Source organism: Cyanistes caeruleus, chromosome 3, assembly GCF_971803275.1.
Source record: "Cyanistes caeruleus chromosome 3, bCyaCae1.hap1.1, whole genome shotgun sequence".
Classification (NCBI taxonomy): Eukaryota; Metazoa; Chordata; class Aves; order Passeriformes; family Paridae; genus Cyanistes; species Cyanistes caeruleus.
In genome coordinates, this window is record NC_141703.1 from 113,463,409 (window position 1) to 113,480,614 (window position 17,206).

At 54.4% G+C, this 17,206-nt stretch overlaps 2 protein-coding genes across 9 annotated transcripts in view; one reads left to right on the forward strand and one right to left on the reverse strand.

Annotated features, from left to right (window-relative positions):
* Positions 1-1,193: 1,193 nt before the first annotated feature.
* RELT (RELT TNF receptor) lies at positions 1,194-7,841 on the forward strand. Its single transcript, XM_086883662.1, has 11 exons — positions 1,194-2,650; positions 3,161-3,218; positions 4,093-4,182; positions 4,257-4,411; positions 4,494-4,579; positions 4,824-5,060; positions 5,223-5,303; positions 5,392-5,473; positions 5,553-5,738; positions 5,811-5,933; positions 6,627-7,841. The coding sequence occupies exons 1-10, from the start codon at positions 2,400-2,402 to the stop codon at positions 5,896-5,898; spliced, it is 1,314 nt and encodes a 437-aa protein (XP_086739788.1). The 5' UTR covers positions 1,194-2,399; the 3' UTR covers positions 5,899-5,933; positions 6,627-7,841.
* FAM168A (family with sequence similarity 168 member A) overlaps positions 7,452-17,206 on the reverse strand; it is a 132,398-nt gene continuing 122,643 nt past the window's right edge. For all 8 annotated transcript variants that reach the window (XM_086883667.1, XM_086883669.1, XM_086883671.1 and 5 more), the window contains 4 exons: positions 15,629-15,771; positions 14,380-14,554; positions 12,953-13,082; positions 7,452-12,258 (listed from right to left, as the gene is read on the reverse strand). In XM_086883667.1, the coding sequence (XP_086739793.1) occupies positions 12,970-13,082; positions 14,380-14,554; positions 15,629-15,771 (431 nt within the window). In that variant the 3' untranslated portion in view covers positions 7,452-12,258; positions 12,953-12,969. The remainder of the gene's footprint in view (positions 12,259-12,952; positions 13,083-14,379; positions 14,555-15,628; positions 15,772-17,206) is intronic.

Here is a 17,206-nt window from a genome sequence, read left to right on the forward strand (position 1 = left end):
GCTCTTTGTTATTAAAGGTCACCCGTGCCAGAATGATCCCAGCGTGGTCTCATCCTTCACCTCGGGATGGGGTGGCAGGGACAGGGTGAGGGCGGGCACGGCTCCCACCCCCACTGCTGTCGCTGGGAATGTCACCCGCTGGTGCCACAGCTGGTGAAGACTCCGGTGGGAGGAAGAAGCGGTTTCCACCGCCGGGGTGCAGTTGTTCTGTCCTGGATAACCCCGCGGGGGATGTCAGGATGTGCTCCCCTCGTGCCGCAGAGCTCTGGGACGCGGCGCTCCCTGGCTGGACAAACAGCAGGAGTCGGGGACAGCAGGTCGCCCTGGGGAAAACCGAGGGGAACAGAAGGAACGCCAGGCCTGACGGCAACCGGCTGTCCCCACAGAACTCTCTCCTGGGGAGGATTACAAGGCAGGTTACGCTGTCGGACGGGTGAGGAAAGCGGGCGCAGCACTCGTGGGTGTCCCCTGCGAGCCCACATGGGGAAGAAGAAAAAAACCACTTTTTTTTATTAAATTCCTGCTGGGCAGGTAAAACCCACCCTGATCTGGTTGTTCCCGTTTTGCCCCCAAACCTCCCCCCGGGGGTGGGATAAAACCCATCCCGAATCCCGCCCGCAGTTCCCACCGCGGCCGGGAGGTGGCGCTGCCGCTGGATCAGGGGGCGTGGCCAGACACGGTGGGGCGTGGTCTCTGTGTGACGTCACGGAACTGGGCGGGGTTTGCGGAGCCGCGCGCCCGCGGGTTCATTCATAAGGAGGAGGCGCGAGCGGCGGGGCGGCCCCGGGGGGACAGGTAAGGGACACCCCCGGCACAGGGACACCCCCTCCGCCCGGGGGGCTCGGGTTATCCCCCCTTAAAGCGTTTCCCCCGCGGAGCCGTCGGCCTTGGGGATTCTGCGGCTTTGGGTTGTGCGAGGAGGGGGGGGGTCAGGTGCTGTTTTTGGGATGCTCGACCCCCCGCTTTGCGCTAAAAGGGGTGGGCGGTGTTTCTGTCCCGGCCTTATCCCTAAAGCAGGGACCTGGGGGAGCTCCGCCTGGAGTGGGGTGCGCTGCCCCGCGGGTCCGGGAGGCTGCGGCTGCTGCAGCGCCGAAGTAGGTTAAAATAAAGGGTGGAGAGGAGAAAAAGTAGGTTAAGGAATACTCGGCAGCAGCTGCCTGGGAAAAGAGGTAGGAGCCGTGTCGGGTTTTTTTTCCCTTTTTTTTTCTATGTTTTTTTTTGGCTGGAGCTGGAAAATCCCAGGGCTGCGAGCCAAAGGGCCGGAGATGCTGCGGGATGCTGCGGCGTACCCCGGGACGCGCCGCTGCCATCCCAGCGCTTCCCCCGGGACCATTTGACTTTAACGCTGGAATTTGGTGGCGGCTCGGTTGTTCCCACAGCTCCGGGGCTGCGGTAATGCCGAGTTTCGCTCCATCTGCCGGACAATCCCCTCCTTGTCGGCGGCTGTCTCCAGCAGCTGTTCCCCAAAGTTTTCCCGAACAGTTGCTCTTTTTTCCCCTCTGTCTGTCTGCAGGAGCTGAAACCCTGTTCCCCCACAGGGAGGGGAAGCCCTCGCTGGAATCCCGGCGGGCAGTTTTAGGTTACAGATCGTGTTAAGGGGGGCTGGGAAAAAAGGGCTCATGTGATCCCGAGGGATTTGGGGAGGTTTCCAAAACCAAGTCGCCTATTCTGGTGTGTCGGCATTGGTGCACCGGGCTGCTGGAGCTTGGAGTGGCCCCAAAAGCAGCCGGCTCTGGCGCTGGTGGGGTTACTTTTTGGTTTCCTCTGGTTCTTGGGAGGGGTAAATTCTGTCGGTTTGAGGAGTGTGTCAGGGCAGCTGGGCTTCCCAGCATCACCAGCTGAGGAGTTGTGCCTGCATACCCCATCCCCACTTGGGATGGCCCCAAGCTGCCCCCAAAAGCGGGTGCTGAGTCCTGGGCAAAGCTCCAGTGCCAACCAGGAGCTGGCATCCTCTGGTTCCTGCACCTCCTGCATCCCTGTAGCAGCGTTTTGTTCATCTGGGGGATGTCCTTAATCCTTGGATGAAGCTTGGCCTCAAATCAGCTTTAGCCCTTCTCCTGGCGGTGTTCAGATCCACTTATCAGGATCTGGAATGCTCTGGTGAGCCGGGATGCTCCTGGTCCCTCAGCCACAGTGGGACCTTCCTGTCACCTCAGTGTGTCCCTGGAGTGCTTGATTTCCACAGCCCCAGAGAATTAAAATGCTTCACGTTAGCTTTAAACTCCAGTTTCACTGACCTATAGGGTGGAGAGCTTGCATGGGTACCGCCATTCCTTTGGGCTCTCGAGGGGCACATCCCAAATCCCAGGGGGGTTCAGGAGCTGGGCTGGCCGGCTCCATGCTGGCACCCTGCAGTGCTCCTGTACTGCGAGCTACTGGAGGGAGCTGGAGTACAGAGGATGCTCGTTTTGGGTTCTGCCATCGTGTCCCAACCCACCTCAGCACCCCCAGGACCCCCCTCACGTGTAATTAGCTGCATCTCGGGGTGGTGCTGGCCACTAATTAGGAGAAACTCGTCAGGCACAGGCTGTAATGAAGCTCTGCTGGGGCTTTCACAGGACCGTGACGACCGGGGGGGAATTTCCATGCGGGAGGCAGGATTTCCATGCAGGCGGCAGGATTTCCATGCGGAGGCTGGATCCGGGTTTGGGTTACTATTTATTTTTTCCTTCCTTCCCCTATGCTGTCAGCACAGATTTTAATTTTAACAACCAATTGCTGAGCCCAAAGAGGGGGAATGAGACTCTGGGAAATACCTCTTGTTTTGTTCAAGTTTTCATTTAAATATTTTTAATTTTTATTTTTTTTTGGTGACTTCATTTCCTTGTGACAGATGCAAAAGGATTTCCTCCAGAGCAGGAAAAACCTTTCTTTAACTTTGTTTAGCATCATCTGCTCCTTGCATGAATGGTGTGACTCCACTGCTGAGGCTGGTCCCTCTCCAGCTTGGGTTGGAGCTGGGATCTCCAAGGCAAGGGGTGATGCTGAGCATTCCATAAAATATCTAAAGAAAACTTTCTGGGGGATGGTCAGGGCCGCTGCTGTAGGGCTATTTAGGCAGATGCCGTGGAGCATCCCAGAGGGGAGAAAAAGGGCCCCCAAATTACTCCTCCCACGGGATTTTCCCTGAATGATGACGCTGGTGTTCCCCCTTGGGCAGGTCTCCCCGGGTGATGAAGAGGAGCGGGATGCACTGGTGGCTTGTCACCATCCTGGGGGTGAGTATGGGCTCGTCTGTGCCATCCCCCTCCCGTCCCATCCCATGGATCCCATGGATCCCATCCCATCCCATCCCATGGATCCCATCCCATCCCATCCCATGGATCCCATCCCATCCCATCCCATGGATCCCATCCCATCCCATCCCATGGATCCCATCCCATCCCATCCCATGGATCCCATCCCATCCCATCCCATGGATCCCATCCCATCCCATCCCATGGATCCCATCCCATCCCATGGATCCCATCCCATCCCATCCCATGGATCCCATCCCATCCCATGGATCCCTTCCCATCCCATCCCATGGATCCCTTCCCATCCCATCCCATGGATCCCTTCCCATCCCATCCCATGGATCCCTTCCCATCCCATCCCATGGATCCCTTCCCATCCCATCCCATGGATCCCATCCCATCCCGTGGATCCCATCCCATCCCATCCCGTGGATCCCATCCCATCCCATCCCGTGGATCCCATCCCATCCCATCCCGTGGATCCTATCCCATCCCATCCCATGGATCCTATCCCATCCCATCCCATGGATCCTATCCCATCCCATCCCATGGATCCCATCCCATCCCATGGATCCTATCCCATCCCATCCCATGGATCCCATCCCATCCCATGGATCCTATCCCATCCCATCCCATGGATCCCATCCTATCCCATCCCCATGTGGGACACGGCCATGGGTTTGCATCCATCGCGGTGCATCCAGTGAGTTCACATCCCTCACACCGCTGGAGAAGGCTGGCCACTGGCTGGGTGGCAGCAATGGCACCACCCATGGCAGGGTGGCATCTGCCAGCGCCGGGCAGGGGCAGCAGAGCAGCAGCAGCAGCCGGCTCTGAGAGCTCTGTTTCTCCCCAGGTGCTGAGCAGAGCTGCCCAGGGGGCCGGGAGCTGCAGCGCCCCGGAGCAGGGGACAGCGGGATGCCCGCCCGGAGAGGAGCCCACCGGGGTAAGCCGTGCCCACCTGCGGCACCCGCAGCCGGAGGGAGGCGGCGGGAGCTCACCCCCGTTCTCCCACCGCAGGATGCTGCGGGGACCTGCCGAGCTTGTCCCCCCGGCACCTTCTCCCCGGGGGACGCGTCCTGCGCCGCTCACACCCGGTGCCGCGCCGGGAACAGGATCCTGCTGGCGGCGGGGACGGCGGCGAGCGACAGCCGGTGCGGAGCCTGCCTGCCGGGGTGAGCCCAGCCGGGGCACGCTGAGCCCCAGCCCCGCCCGGGCTCGGGGGTCGCGGCCTGACCCTCCCCTCCCGCCCCGCAGGTTTCACAGCCCCGGAGGGGAGAGGGAGCCCCGGGGCCGGTGCCTGCCCTGCGCCGCTGCTCCCCGCAGCACCCCGGGCTGCCCAGGTGGGTGCTGGAGCCGGAGGTGACGCCCCAGGGCTGGGGGCGATGGAGGAGCTTGCGCCGGCCCGGGGATGCCACAGGGTGTGTTCCCCCGGGATGGGCCACGATGTCCAGCTGAGGATCCTCAGCTCACGACACGAGCGGCTTCTGCTTCCCTGGGGTCCGGCGCTGGTGCGGGGCTCCTGGGGAAAAGGGGTTTGATGGCAACAAAGCCCCTCTCTGAGGCTGATCCCGCACCTCCCCGCAGGCCGGCGGAGAGCCCGCAGCCCCGGAACGCCGGGCCGGGCACCGGGAGCCAACGGGACACGGGTGACCCTGCTGGGTGAGGAGGAGGAGGAGGAGGCGGCAGCAGCGCAGGCAGCCGTGCTGACCATCGTCCCGGTCTTCTGTGCCATGGGATTGTTGGGAATCCTGGTCTGCAACCTGCTGAAGAAGAAGGGTTATCACTGCACCGCCAGCAAGGAGCCCCAGCCCGGTGGCACCGGTGAGCCCTGGTTGTGCCGGGACACCTTTGGTGATCCCACATCCAGCTCATCTTCCTCAGCCCATTCCTATGGTTTCTGGTCCTCTTTGTCCCAGGGCATCCTGCTTGTCCTTGGGGTGCCTTACTGTCCATCACCGAGTTCTCCCTAACTCCTGCTCCCAGGTCCCAGCTCCATCTACCAGCTGGAGGATGCCAATGAGGACACCATCGGGGTGCTGGTGCGGCTGATCACCGAGAAGAAAGGTCAGGGGCTCCCAGGGAAGGGGGAGGACGGGGTGACCTGGGTCAGAGCCCCGTGACCCCCAACTCCTCGGTGTCCTCCCTCACACAGAAAATGCAGCGGCGCTGGAGGAGCTGCTGAAGGAGCACCAGAGGCAGCAGCTGATGCCCCCGAGCTGTGCCCCCCTCAATAAGTAAGGGTCCCCTAGGGCTGCACTGAGGACCCCCATGGTGGGACCACCCCCACACTGATGGCATTTCCCCCCTCCCCAGGCTGCACCTCCTGCCTCAGTTTCCCCCCGCCTGCCAGCACCAGCAGCACCTGCACACGGTGCAGGGACCGGCCCCGTGTGCCCGCTGCGGCCAGAAGTGGCCCGAGGTGCTGCCATCGCTGAGTGCCACCAAAGTCCCCAAGGCTGGAGCTCATCCCAGCGAGGTGACCATCCTCTCCATCGGCAGGTAAGCAGGGACAGCCGCCCGGGGTGTGTCCCCTCTGCAGGGGGGACAGGCTGACGTGATGCTCCCCAACAGGTTCCGGGTGTCCCGGATCCCTGAGGTGAGGAGCGAGGCGGGGGCTGAGCCCCTCCGTGCTCCCCTCCCCGCCGGCAGCGGGATGTGACCCCCGCGATGGAGCAGCACCAAGGGCCCCCCGAGGTGAGGCCGTGTGCAGGGGAGCCCCGGGGTCCTTCCTGGAGAAAGGGGTTCTGAAGGCTGGAAAACGGAGCATTAACGCCGTGGGGACACAGCGTGGGGACAGTGAGGCGGGAGGGAGGGGGTGTCCCTCGCTGCAGGGTGCTGGCAGGGCCTGGCACGGGCTGGCACGGCTGGGGGCTGCTCCCTGACTCATGGGCAGCTGCACGGGCTCATGTCCCCTCCTCCAGCAGCGCTGCTGCTGTGACCATCCAGCTCTGGGCCTTGACATGAGGGGCTGGAGCGTGTCCAGGGCAGGGAACGGAGCTGGGGAAGGGGCTGGAGCCCCAGGAGGGGCTGAGGGAGCTGGGAAGGGGCTGGAGCCCCAGGAGGGGCTGAGGGAGCTGGGGAAGGGGCTGAGGGAGCTGGGGAAGGGGCTGGAGCCCCAGGAGGGGCTGAGGGAGCTGGAAAGGGGCTCAGCCTGGAGAAAAGGAGGCTCAGGGGGCCCTTATGGCTCTGCACAACTCCCTGCCAGGAGGGGACAGCCAGGGGGGAACAGGGACAGGAGGAGAGGGAACGGCCTCAGGCTGGGCCAGGGGAGGTTTGGGTTGTGTAGTGACAGCCACGGATGAGCAACACCGGCCGTCTCCTGCCACCTTGGATGGTGCAAAGGGGCCAATCCAGGCTCACCTGTGGTCCATCCCTTGTCCTCCACAGCAGGCACCTGGCCTGGGGGCTGCCTCAGGGGTCAGTGACACCCACAAAGACCCCGTGGAGGGGATGGAGGACACTGGGCATTGTGTGAAAGCCGGGCCCGCTCGGAGCTGCAGAGTGCTGGAGGTGGCAGCTCTGCTCCTGCCACCGAGGCGTCCAACAGCAGCACAGCAAATCCAGCATCTCGCTCGGCTGCTGAGAAGGATTCTCTGTCCCAGAGGCCTGGTGGTGGCCACAGCATGGTGGCCTGAGGGACAGTAACTCAGGAGCTGCGATGCCGGTGGTGGTGGCCATAGGAATCGTCGTCTCTGGGAGCCATGATACCACAACACAGCTCCACTGGAAGGACAGAGGACACTGGATGCCATTCCATGGTCACCTTCTGGGTCTGTTGACCATCATGAACTCCTGATTTCCCCCCATCACCTGGTGCCAGCACTCAGCATCGCAGGATAATGAATCACTGGATCACGGAATGACTCCCCCCTTCCCAACAACCCAGCTGGGGCACTGATTTCTCTGGGCAAGGCTGGTCTCCCTCCCTCCCTCCATCCCTCCCTCCCTCCATCCCTCCCTCCCTCCATCCCTCCCTCCATCCATCTCAGGAGCACACAGTGATGGTGCTCGCTGTGAAGATCACACATTTCACTTTCCATAGGAATTGCTTCTATGGGATCACGGTGGCTTGGCCATGTTGGGATCACCGGAACAACCCACACAAGTTGGAGACCATCAACCTCAACCATCAACCCAAAAAAGAGTTTATGGCTGGTCCCTTTCACCTCTCCACAACATCACCGTGCCAAAAAAACCAACCACCAAACCCTCTCGGGCTCTTTTATTTATTTATTTAATTTTTTTTTTTGGAAACATTTTAATAGTTATCGAATGTTCTACATCTTACAGTAAATATCGTACAGTTACAAACTCTTGGCTGAAATCTGTCAGGGAGATCACGACCTGATCTTCAGAACCAAAACCAGAACAGAAAACAAACAGGAAAATAACCCCAAATTTACATTTCAGATGGACAAACTGAGGCTGTGGGGCTCTCCAGGGCATCAGTCCAAGGCCATGTTCCCTACACACCTGTGAGATGTAGACTTGGAAGACGTGGTTACTCTTGGGTTTAATTTTTTCTGTTGTTGTTCTTTCAGGGAATATTTTTTTTTTTGGTATCTATTTTTATTTAAGAGGTCCAATAATACTTAAAAATGAGCCAGTCTGGCGGTCTAAATTAATTTAAAATTAATTACATAGAAAGAGGGGTGGGAGCCTGGTGTGGGTTGAGGCCACGTTGTTGGAACAGGAGGGTTGGGGTGTGATCCTGCACCTCGCCATGCTTCCCTACAAATCCCTCCCCTGATCCTGAACCCCTTTGCCCCCAGGAAAATTCCATCTCCCAGCTCCATCTCTTGCAGGAGGATGCAGGGAGGCTGCAGGTGGCCATGTTGTATCAAGATTATTCCCTATAAGCAGCACAATCAAGCATTTCCAAACGGGAATCGCTCCTGTCAAACCACGTATTTTGCTATTCCTGCCCTGCAAATATTCCCACAAGTTCTTTTACCTGATTGCCAGAGAATCTCCAAGTGCCATGGTGCAACATGCCACAGAAATGCCTTTTCCAAGATTTCCTCCCTCCCAAGCTCTGACACAGGCTTTATTTTCCTTTTTTCCCTATGGGAATGCTAACACACAGCAGAGAAAATATTTGGAGGCTGATCCTGGCTCAGGAGCAAAGCGAAGGGAAGATGGCCATTGGGTCACCACAGTTTGGGGACAAGAGTTGGAGGGCCTGAAAATATTGGCAGTTTAAAAAAAAAAGCTCAAACCAAAAATAACTGGATTTATGGGTATCCAGCAGCTCTTATTGCTATTGTTGGCTGGTTGGATTTAACCAAAAATAAAGCCTCAAATGTTGTTTTCCACCTCCCTAGAAAACCAGGATCCCATTTCATGCCCTCCAGCTGGGAACTACACCATCCCACATTCCCTGTGGGGATGCGGGAGGGGATGGCCAAGGGTCAGGAGGGTCTCTCTGGGAAAGACCAGATTCAGAGGGAGGCTGGAGGAAAACCTGATGTTCTGAACATCCCTCATTAAAACAAGCTCCTTAAATAACATTTCCTGGGAATTACATCCCAGAACTGCAACAATGCTGAACTGAGAGATTTATTATTCATAAAATACAGGAGCAAATCCTTGCCAGAGGGTTCAGCCACTTGGAGGCACGATGGCCTCAGGCTTCAAGGGGCCCCTGGGGTTTGGGGGGTCATCACTAGCACTAAAATCCTATTTTCCCCCCAAATCTCGCATTGCAGCTTGTGTTTTGAAGTAAAGGTAAGAGCAGGGATGGTTTAATGGTTCGGAGTTATTTTCCTTCCTCTTTAGCTGGAATTTGAACCTCGGACACTTCAGTGGCTGCTAAGGATGGTTTAAGTCCTCCTGCTCTTCCCCACTAATGCCTGGTGTGATCCTTCACTGTGGAAAACCCTTCTCCTTAACCAACATCAGCAAAGCTTTGCTGGAATTAAATGTTTGAGAAGCTGGTGGGCCCCAACAGTGTCCCCCACTGTGACCTTCCCAGGACCCTCACTTAAGCCATGACTTGACCAAGGGAAGGACTTGGGATGAAGGAAAGGGCAGGGAGCATCTCCCCATCACCACAGCCTCATGAAGCCACCTTGGGAAGGAGCTACCTAAGCCTGGCACCTTGTGGTGGCCCCAGAGCCATGTGGTGGCCCCGGTTCCACACAGTGGCTCAAGGCTGGTTACCAAATGTCCTTACTAAAGCTTCTGACCCAACAGGTGGCAAATATTTCGCCTCTCCACACTTTGGTTAATGAGTATTTCTGCCTGGGAATAATGGGATGAGAAGCACTGAACCTGCTATTGATCCAAGCAAAGGAATTAAAACCCAACTGCCCCGTGTCAGTTCTCATCAGTGAGAACATTGGATGATCCACCACGCTCAACTCCCAGGGTTTCCTCCCCCATCTTTAATGGTTTTTTTTCCTTCCAGGAGAAAGCCCAACATCTCCTTTCCACACATAGGCCAAAATTTTAGGAGTGATTCCTAAAGTGGTGCAGGGTGTCTGGGACAGTGGTGGGATGGTGTCTGCTGGGAAAGATTGTTTGCAGAGCCCAGGCTGGGATCCCAAAGCTCGTTGGACCCCACAAACCAGAGAGCCATTACGCTGGGAGACCTGACTCAATGCTGACAGACAGCTCCTGGTGTGTAACACAAAGTCAACATGAGAGGGGGAAAAAAGGGCATCTCAGAAGTCTTCAATTCTTAGGATCTACTGGGGATTTTTTGGCCCAGGTTTAACTGCAATGTGCTACAAACAGTGGAAGGACGATGTGGTGGTTGTTATTTCCCAAGGTCCTGTTGCTCTTTACTAATCCTTGGCTTTGCCAAGCCAAATGGGGAAACCACTGATTATTGGCTCTTTTCCTCTTTTTTCCTTCTCCTTTCCCTCTATACCAACCCGAAGTGCGTGGGTACGGGCCCAAGGGTGCCCCTTCCCCACCCCACAGCACTGGTGTCCAGTCTTCCTCCACTTTGTTCCCCTTGAGGCTGAGGAGGTCAACCAGAGCTTTGCTCTAATTTCTTTCAAAACCAGCAGAATCAACCAAATGACCCCCAAACAGAAGTGCCCATGTCAACACCCAACCCGACAAACCACCTGGGACCAAGCAGTGGGAGGGAAAGTCCTCCTGGGATCCCTAGGCTTTTTACTCCCCACCTGGCCCCTGCTCAACGGAAGGAGCTCCAGGAGCTCCTCCCAGTGGCAGCAGAAGCCAAGCTGGGAGACACCAGCGAGAGCGTGGAACACTTTTGGCACACTTGAGGCAAAAAGCAAAACCCAACCAAGCTTTTGTCTTAAAAAAACCAATAAAATCCCAAAAAACTTGTTTCTATGCTGGGTTTAGTGATAAGGACTTAAAAACAAACTGGCCACAAGCATTGTCTGCAAATCCAAACTGCCTCTGCTGCTCTCAAAACAACTTATTGCTCTACTTGGACACCCCAAGGGAGGATGTCACCAGCTTCCTGTTCCCGTGTCCCCAGGTAAGCCAAACCCCCCCAGAATGACCCAGATGCCCACAGCCTCTGCGTGCCCAGTGTCCTCCATCCTGGTCCTTGCCAACTGTGGATCACCTTCCCTGCTGTCACCTCAGGCGCCTTCCCGTGAAGAAGGCGACGTGTTTATTGCTATTGCTTCCTCCTCTCCCACTTCTCCAAGCAGAGCAGCCAGACATCATCCCCCTCCCTGGCCTCTCTCTGTGGTGCTGGTATTTGTGCTTGGATGAATGTTTCTCCTGGGAGTCTTGGAGCTGTAATCCAAAGAGAGGGAGGAGGACACCCCAACTGCCACGGAGGCAGCGCGGTTTGGTCTCAGCCTTGCCAACACCGTGGGTGCAAGGTGAAGCCACCCATCTTCCCCTCGCCCTGCCTTGAAGACTCATTTCCATCAACCAGATGCCCTCTTTTCCCACACCACCATACTTTGGAGAAGCCCTTCAGACCAAACCCTGAACCTGGAGGAGCTGCTCAGACCAAACCCTAACCTGGGAGAAGCTCTTCAGACCAAACCCTGAACCTGGAGGAGCTCTTCAGACCAAACCCTAACCTGGGAGAAGCTCTTCAGACCAAACCCTGAACCTGGAGAAGCTCTTCAGCCCAACCTTTGGACATCTCCTTGCTTCACTCAGCAGCTGCACAGCACATCTCTGCCTGCAAACAGCAGCCACGCAAGGAAGGAGCCGCCTTTTTCCTCACGCTGCCCCAGGACGTGGCTGAGGGGGAGCATCCCGTTTTCCCAAGAGGTTCAAGATGCTCCCGGGGCACACATCTTCCCGCTGCTCCCTTCCCATCACCCACGATCCGTTTGCCCAGTTGGAAAAAGCAGACCAAAGACCCGCTGGTGACCAGTCCTCGTGCTTCCTAAGACAAGTGTGTTACGTCGCTAATTATATTTATATTCTCTTACTCCTACAAAAAAGAAGGGATGAGTTCAGAATTCCACTGCAGATAATGCATTTATAATCTATCACGACAGCTATCTGGAAGACACCAATTTTCTTGTAATATGTTATGGAAGATTGAATAATTTATATTCTTCAACTAAAAATACCCAAACCAAATCGGAATAAGCCTGCCTACCAGCGCTGTGCTTTTCACATAGTACCCTGAACATCAACCACTCTTACTAGCCAAAAAAAAATCTAGGCTCTTGTCAACAACAACGACAACAGAAAAATAACAAAAAGAACCCAAACGAACAAGAAGTGGGGGGATCTTTGCACCACTCGGCTGGGCAATGCTGGAAAAGTGAAGATTCTGAGCTTTCAAATGATAGGACCGAAGAGAGAACTTGACTATTGCTCAGTGTCAGTATGTGTGTTACACAATTCGTGTGGGAAGGGGAGGAAGGGGGGAAAAAAAGAGGCAGAAGATTAGAAAAAGCAGCTTTTACAAAAACCACTAAAGAATGCATAAAGTGACCCTTGCACTTTTTTTTTTTTTTTTTTTTTTTGTTCTTGCAAACAGACGAGGCGCTGCAGCCCAGCGGCCGCAGCGCCGATGTAAGACTTGTGTAGTTGCATACAATGTTTGACTCCGGATCTGGAAGAGAGCAAATACATTAAAAACAGGGAGTTAGAAGGATGTTCTCCTCCTCTCTGCACCCCTGTACCACGTGGAGCTGATCCATATGGAATTTAACCGTCCCTGTGAGCAATTTCTCAGGCGAGGGAGCTGGGAAAGCGGCAGCTCGCTGGTGCTATCCAATGCAGAGGACTACAAATATGCAGATGGGATGCTCCCTGCTAATTGCACACCAATTTGGGAGGGGCAGGATTAGCCCATCGTAATTTGTGTGGCACAGAGAGATTTTAGATAACCCCGGGGCGGGATCGTGTTCCCATCAACTGCCTGTCCTGGTAATTGGGCATGATGGGCCAAGGGCTCCAGGAACAAGCAGCTGGGATTTCTGGGATCCTGAGCATGACAGGAACACACAGGCAGTCGCACGCAACCCCGGTGCTAATGGACAGCGTGATCTCCCAGCAGGGGCACAGAAATGTTCCAGTGACATCAAGATGGGGAGGGACTCTTTGTCAGGGAATGCAGGGATAGGCCTGGGGTAATGGTTTCAGACTGCCAGAGGGCAGGCTTAGATGGGATGTTGGGAAGCAATTCCTCGCTGTGAGGGTGGGGAGGCCTTGGCACGGGCTGCCCAGAGAATCCCCATCCCTGAAGTTGCAAGGCCAGGCTGGATGGGTTTGGAGGCTTGTTCAGAGCAAGAGGCAGCACTCACATGGATTGGCCAGTGGTTTACCAGTGTGGAGGTACGTAGCTGTAGGTGGGGGTTCCTTGAGCCCTGTACGTTGGCACGGACACTGGATGTGCTCCGATGGCGGTGTGTTGGGGGGTGGTCAACAAGGTTCCTGCAGGGACATAGAGAACACTTGTCACAGGGCAGAGGAGGTGGCACAGTACACAGGTACATGTTCCTGAGGGGCAGGAACAGCAGCACTGCCTCCTTTTCCCTCTTCCCTTTTCCCATATGATTTTTCTGCCTGCCAGACCTGAATTGAAGGCGTTGGAGCCACGTGATTTGGATCAGCCAGAACCACAAACAGAGTAACACCTGAAGCTCCAGCAGATTTTCCATGCTACCTCTGGACCTTAACCTTAAGGGTTTTCCTTGTTTGTTTCCAGTGTTCCTTGTCCCTAAAGAGCAGCAGCAGAGCTGGCCACAACCTGCTGGCATCTACCTGCTGAAACTGGGCTAAACTGGGAGGGCAAATCACTGCAAAGATCTGAAACAAACTGTAAGGGATGGGGGATGCAAAGGGAGATGAGGAAAAAACCCAACAGATCTCCGGGGAGAATTAAAATGAGCCTTTTTTAAAGTCTGCAGCCAGTCAGCAGAGGGATTTTAGGTAAAAATTTGCACAGTGCCCTCATGGGAAGAGAGAACACAGCCCTGAACTACTCTATCCTGGGAGCAACTGGGTGCTCAAACCAAATTCTCAGTTTCTGGGTATTCTCTCTATAAATGTTATTAATGAAATTCTAACACATCCCACGTGCATTAATTACATTTATCCACTTCTCAATATAAGCAACAGTAAATCTCTCAGAGTGGTTCTTGTCACATCCAGGCTGCAATATCTCTGCTTTGGAATAGGGATTGTGTCCCATTACAGACTCCTACTTCACAGCTAATGCAGATGCAGAAGGATGAATGATGCATTTCTTGGCATAATTCAATGTACAATCCTAAGAATTGTTAAGGAGAAAAAGACAGGCTTTGGAAAAAATAAAACCAGCCCCTATCTTACTTAATGTACTATCAATTAATTGCAGTTAGAATCTGCACATAAAATGTAGAGGAACAGGGATAGATAAAACAAGGCTAATATTCATTTTGTCAAACAAAAACATGACCATAAGTGTCTTAAAAAAAAGATCTCGAGTGAAATACAACTATTTGAGGATGGACCAACCTGGTTATTCCTTCACTTATGGAACAGAAAGTGTAAAGAACAATATATTTAAGGATACAGAATAATATAAAGATGCAGGAGTGAGCCAAACCAAAGGTCTCCTCTGCTGAGTCAGACCAGGATTTGGGGCAAATTCCTGCATTTTTGCCTGCAAAGGAGCAGTAACCAGCAAGCAAAAGCACGGGGAACTTTTTGTGCAGGCCTCAGAGCACGGGAAGGGCTCCCTCCTTACCTGCTGACATTGCCATGGTGGTGCCAGCGACCATGCCCATGGCCACGCCGTTGGTGCGGGGCGCGGCCACCGGGGCCGGGTAGATGGCCGAGGGGATGCTGTTGGGCTGCACCACCGTGGTGTGGTGGATGACGTGAGGCTGGGCCGCGTACACGGGCTGGGTGTAATAAGCTCCCTGTTGGAGGAGGGGAAAAAAACAATCCCATCGTCACTGCAGGTTTCTTTTCCTGACCTAACCATTCCTCGGTTCTCTAACTCAAGCGCCACCCAAGGGCTCGTGGCTGGACGAACTCCTGTCCCTGGAGACCTGAACCTGTGGTATGTGGAATGGATGAGGAAATCAGCAAAGGGTCAATCCATCCAGGACAAACTGTGCTGCCTCCCTTTGATGGGATGGAACAGGGCCTGGATGCAAACGGCTGCTGGTGTAGAAAAGGAACAAGAGATGGAAGAAAAGGATGAGCCATGGTTCCTGGATGATCCCAAGGTGCTTGAGGGTCCAGGAATTGTGTAATTTTCTTGGGTTTCCAACATGGTTCCAAAATCCAAGCTGCCAAGACCCACAGGGTTTTGAAACAAGAAGAGAAGGATGCACGGGGATAAAAGGAGCCAACAAAAGAAGCTTCACATGCAAAGTAATGAAGGGCCTGAAATGAGGAGATGCAGGAGGGAGAGAACTGCTGTCCCCAGGACAGGCAGGAACACTGTCAGGACCTGCAAACCAGGCATGGGAAGAAAGAAAACAAGGATTTGAATCAGCAAAAGGGAGATTTTACTGTGCATCACTGAAAGCCATTAGAGAACCTCTGAAGGTCAGGATTAAGGGGAGAAGGAGGTGCAGGGCAACTATTCCATCGCTTCTTTCTTTCAGGAGCTACAAAAGTTCACAGGACAAATGGCAGAGTCTGTGGCTGGGACTGGAGCGTGCAGGGGTGGGTTGGACCCCAATGGCTCATGCAATTCCTGGTGACAGTGGATCAGCAAGATGCTCCAGTCTCAGCAAGGCACAGGGAAATCCCTCCATGAGATTGAAGCTGCTGGAAAAGTTGGTTATTCAACATTAAAGAGGAGAAGAAAAGCCAGGGAAGTTGTAGGGCCACGTTGCTCTGAGCAGCTCAGGATTTTCAGTGGGAAGGGATTATCGAGGTGGTATCAGCACCTCCAACCCACCGAGATGGAGCCCCTGAGAGGGCTGCAGGAAGCTCAGGTGGGTTGGGCTGTGGCTGAGGGGACAGGAAGAGGCACCTACCTGGGTGTACAGGTTCTGCTGTGGGTAGGCACTTCTGATGGGGTACATCGCGGTTTGGTACGGGTTCGGAGACGGCGAGTAGGGAGGAGGGGCGTTGTTACTCTGGGTCGGTGGGACCTTGTAGGGAGTCCCCGCAGTGTACCCTGCCAGAGACAAGAGGGGTCCCAGTCAGGGCCTGGAATAGCTACTCAGGGCTGCCAGGAGGGCTGGGAGAAACCATCCCGTGAGCAAATGGGTCCTCAAGACTGTGTGGGATGGAGAGGAGAAGTCAAGGCTCAGCCCAGCCAAAACACTCAAATATATTTACCTTATTTACTCCACCAGTGTTCATTAATTAGAGGCCAAGAATTCAAGTCTAATATCCCACATCATCCTCCAAGCACTGAAACAGTGTGAAGAACACACGGAGCTTTTAGGAGCTCCCAAACAACATCTCACCCCCTCCTGATTACTGCAGATTGGAAAAATAGGTGTTAATTAACAAGGGGAATAGCTGTGACTCTTTTCCTCACGAACATTAGCAGGAGAGCAACCATCTTTGAATGAGAAGTGGAGAAGGTTTGAAATATTGATCAGTGCAGGAGTGGAGCCTTCTCCATCAGGACTCCTCCAGGAACCCAACATCACTCACAGACCAACCAACCTCCTGTTTTTCCATCTAATGGATTTTTTTTCTCTATTCTGAACTAGTTTTTTCAAACAAAGACCTCAGAGGCTGCCAGTTCTCAGCATCATATTTAGTTTCTGAGGGCTGTCTAGAGGTGTGGACCTGCTCAAGCCTGGGTGGTTTCACCTCTTGGAATACCAAACCTTGCAGTGGTTTCCTGACTGATGAATTACAGACAATTTATCTCCTGTATTAAAAAGGCATTAAACATAATAACCCAGGCAGATGTAATCTGCTGTTTATAAACTGGGGAAAAAACAGAACAACCTGCAGCTAAAACAATGTGAAATCAAGGTTTACTGACACAAGATGATGGAGGCTCCTCTCTGTCTGGCAGATAATTTTAAAACCTAATTATGACTAACACCTTATTAGGATTAGGCTGGCGTGGCCCGTGCTGCTGCCGCTCTGGTTCAGCAGCAGCGAGCCTTTAAGCTCCGGCTTCTATTAAAATTGCTGATTAAATCCCTCATGTCACTCGAGAAATCTCAGCCTTATTGATCCTGCAGCTCACAAGTGCCCTGGATTGCACAGAAATGTTTTTCTTTAAAAGGCTACTTGGGGTGGAGGGCGGGGGGGGAAGAGCTCAGCGAGGAATTCTGTGTTGCCATCGCCTCTTGTTTCCAGGGTTCTCCACAAGCAGGATTCTTCAGCTGGGCAAGGAACTGACTGGATGTCCACATCTAGATTCTGCCCCTCTGCCTCCCTCAGGTGAGATCCCACCTGCAGAGCTGCCTCCAACCCTGAGGCAAACAGCAGAAGGATGTGGTGCTGCTGGAACCAGTCCAGAGGAGGCCCCAGAGATGCTCTGAGGGCTGGACCATGCCCGGTGTACAGCCCCTACCCCAAGGAATGGTAGGGACATCCCTTTTCCAAGAGAAAGTCTTCCAAAGGCTTTTAAAATATTTATT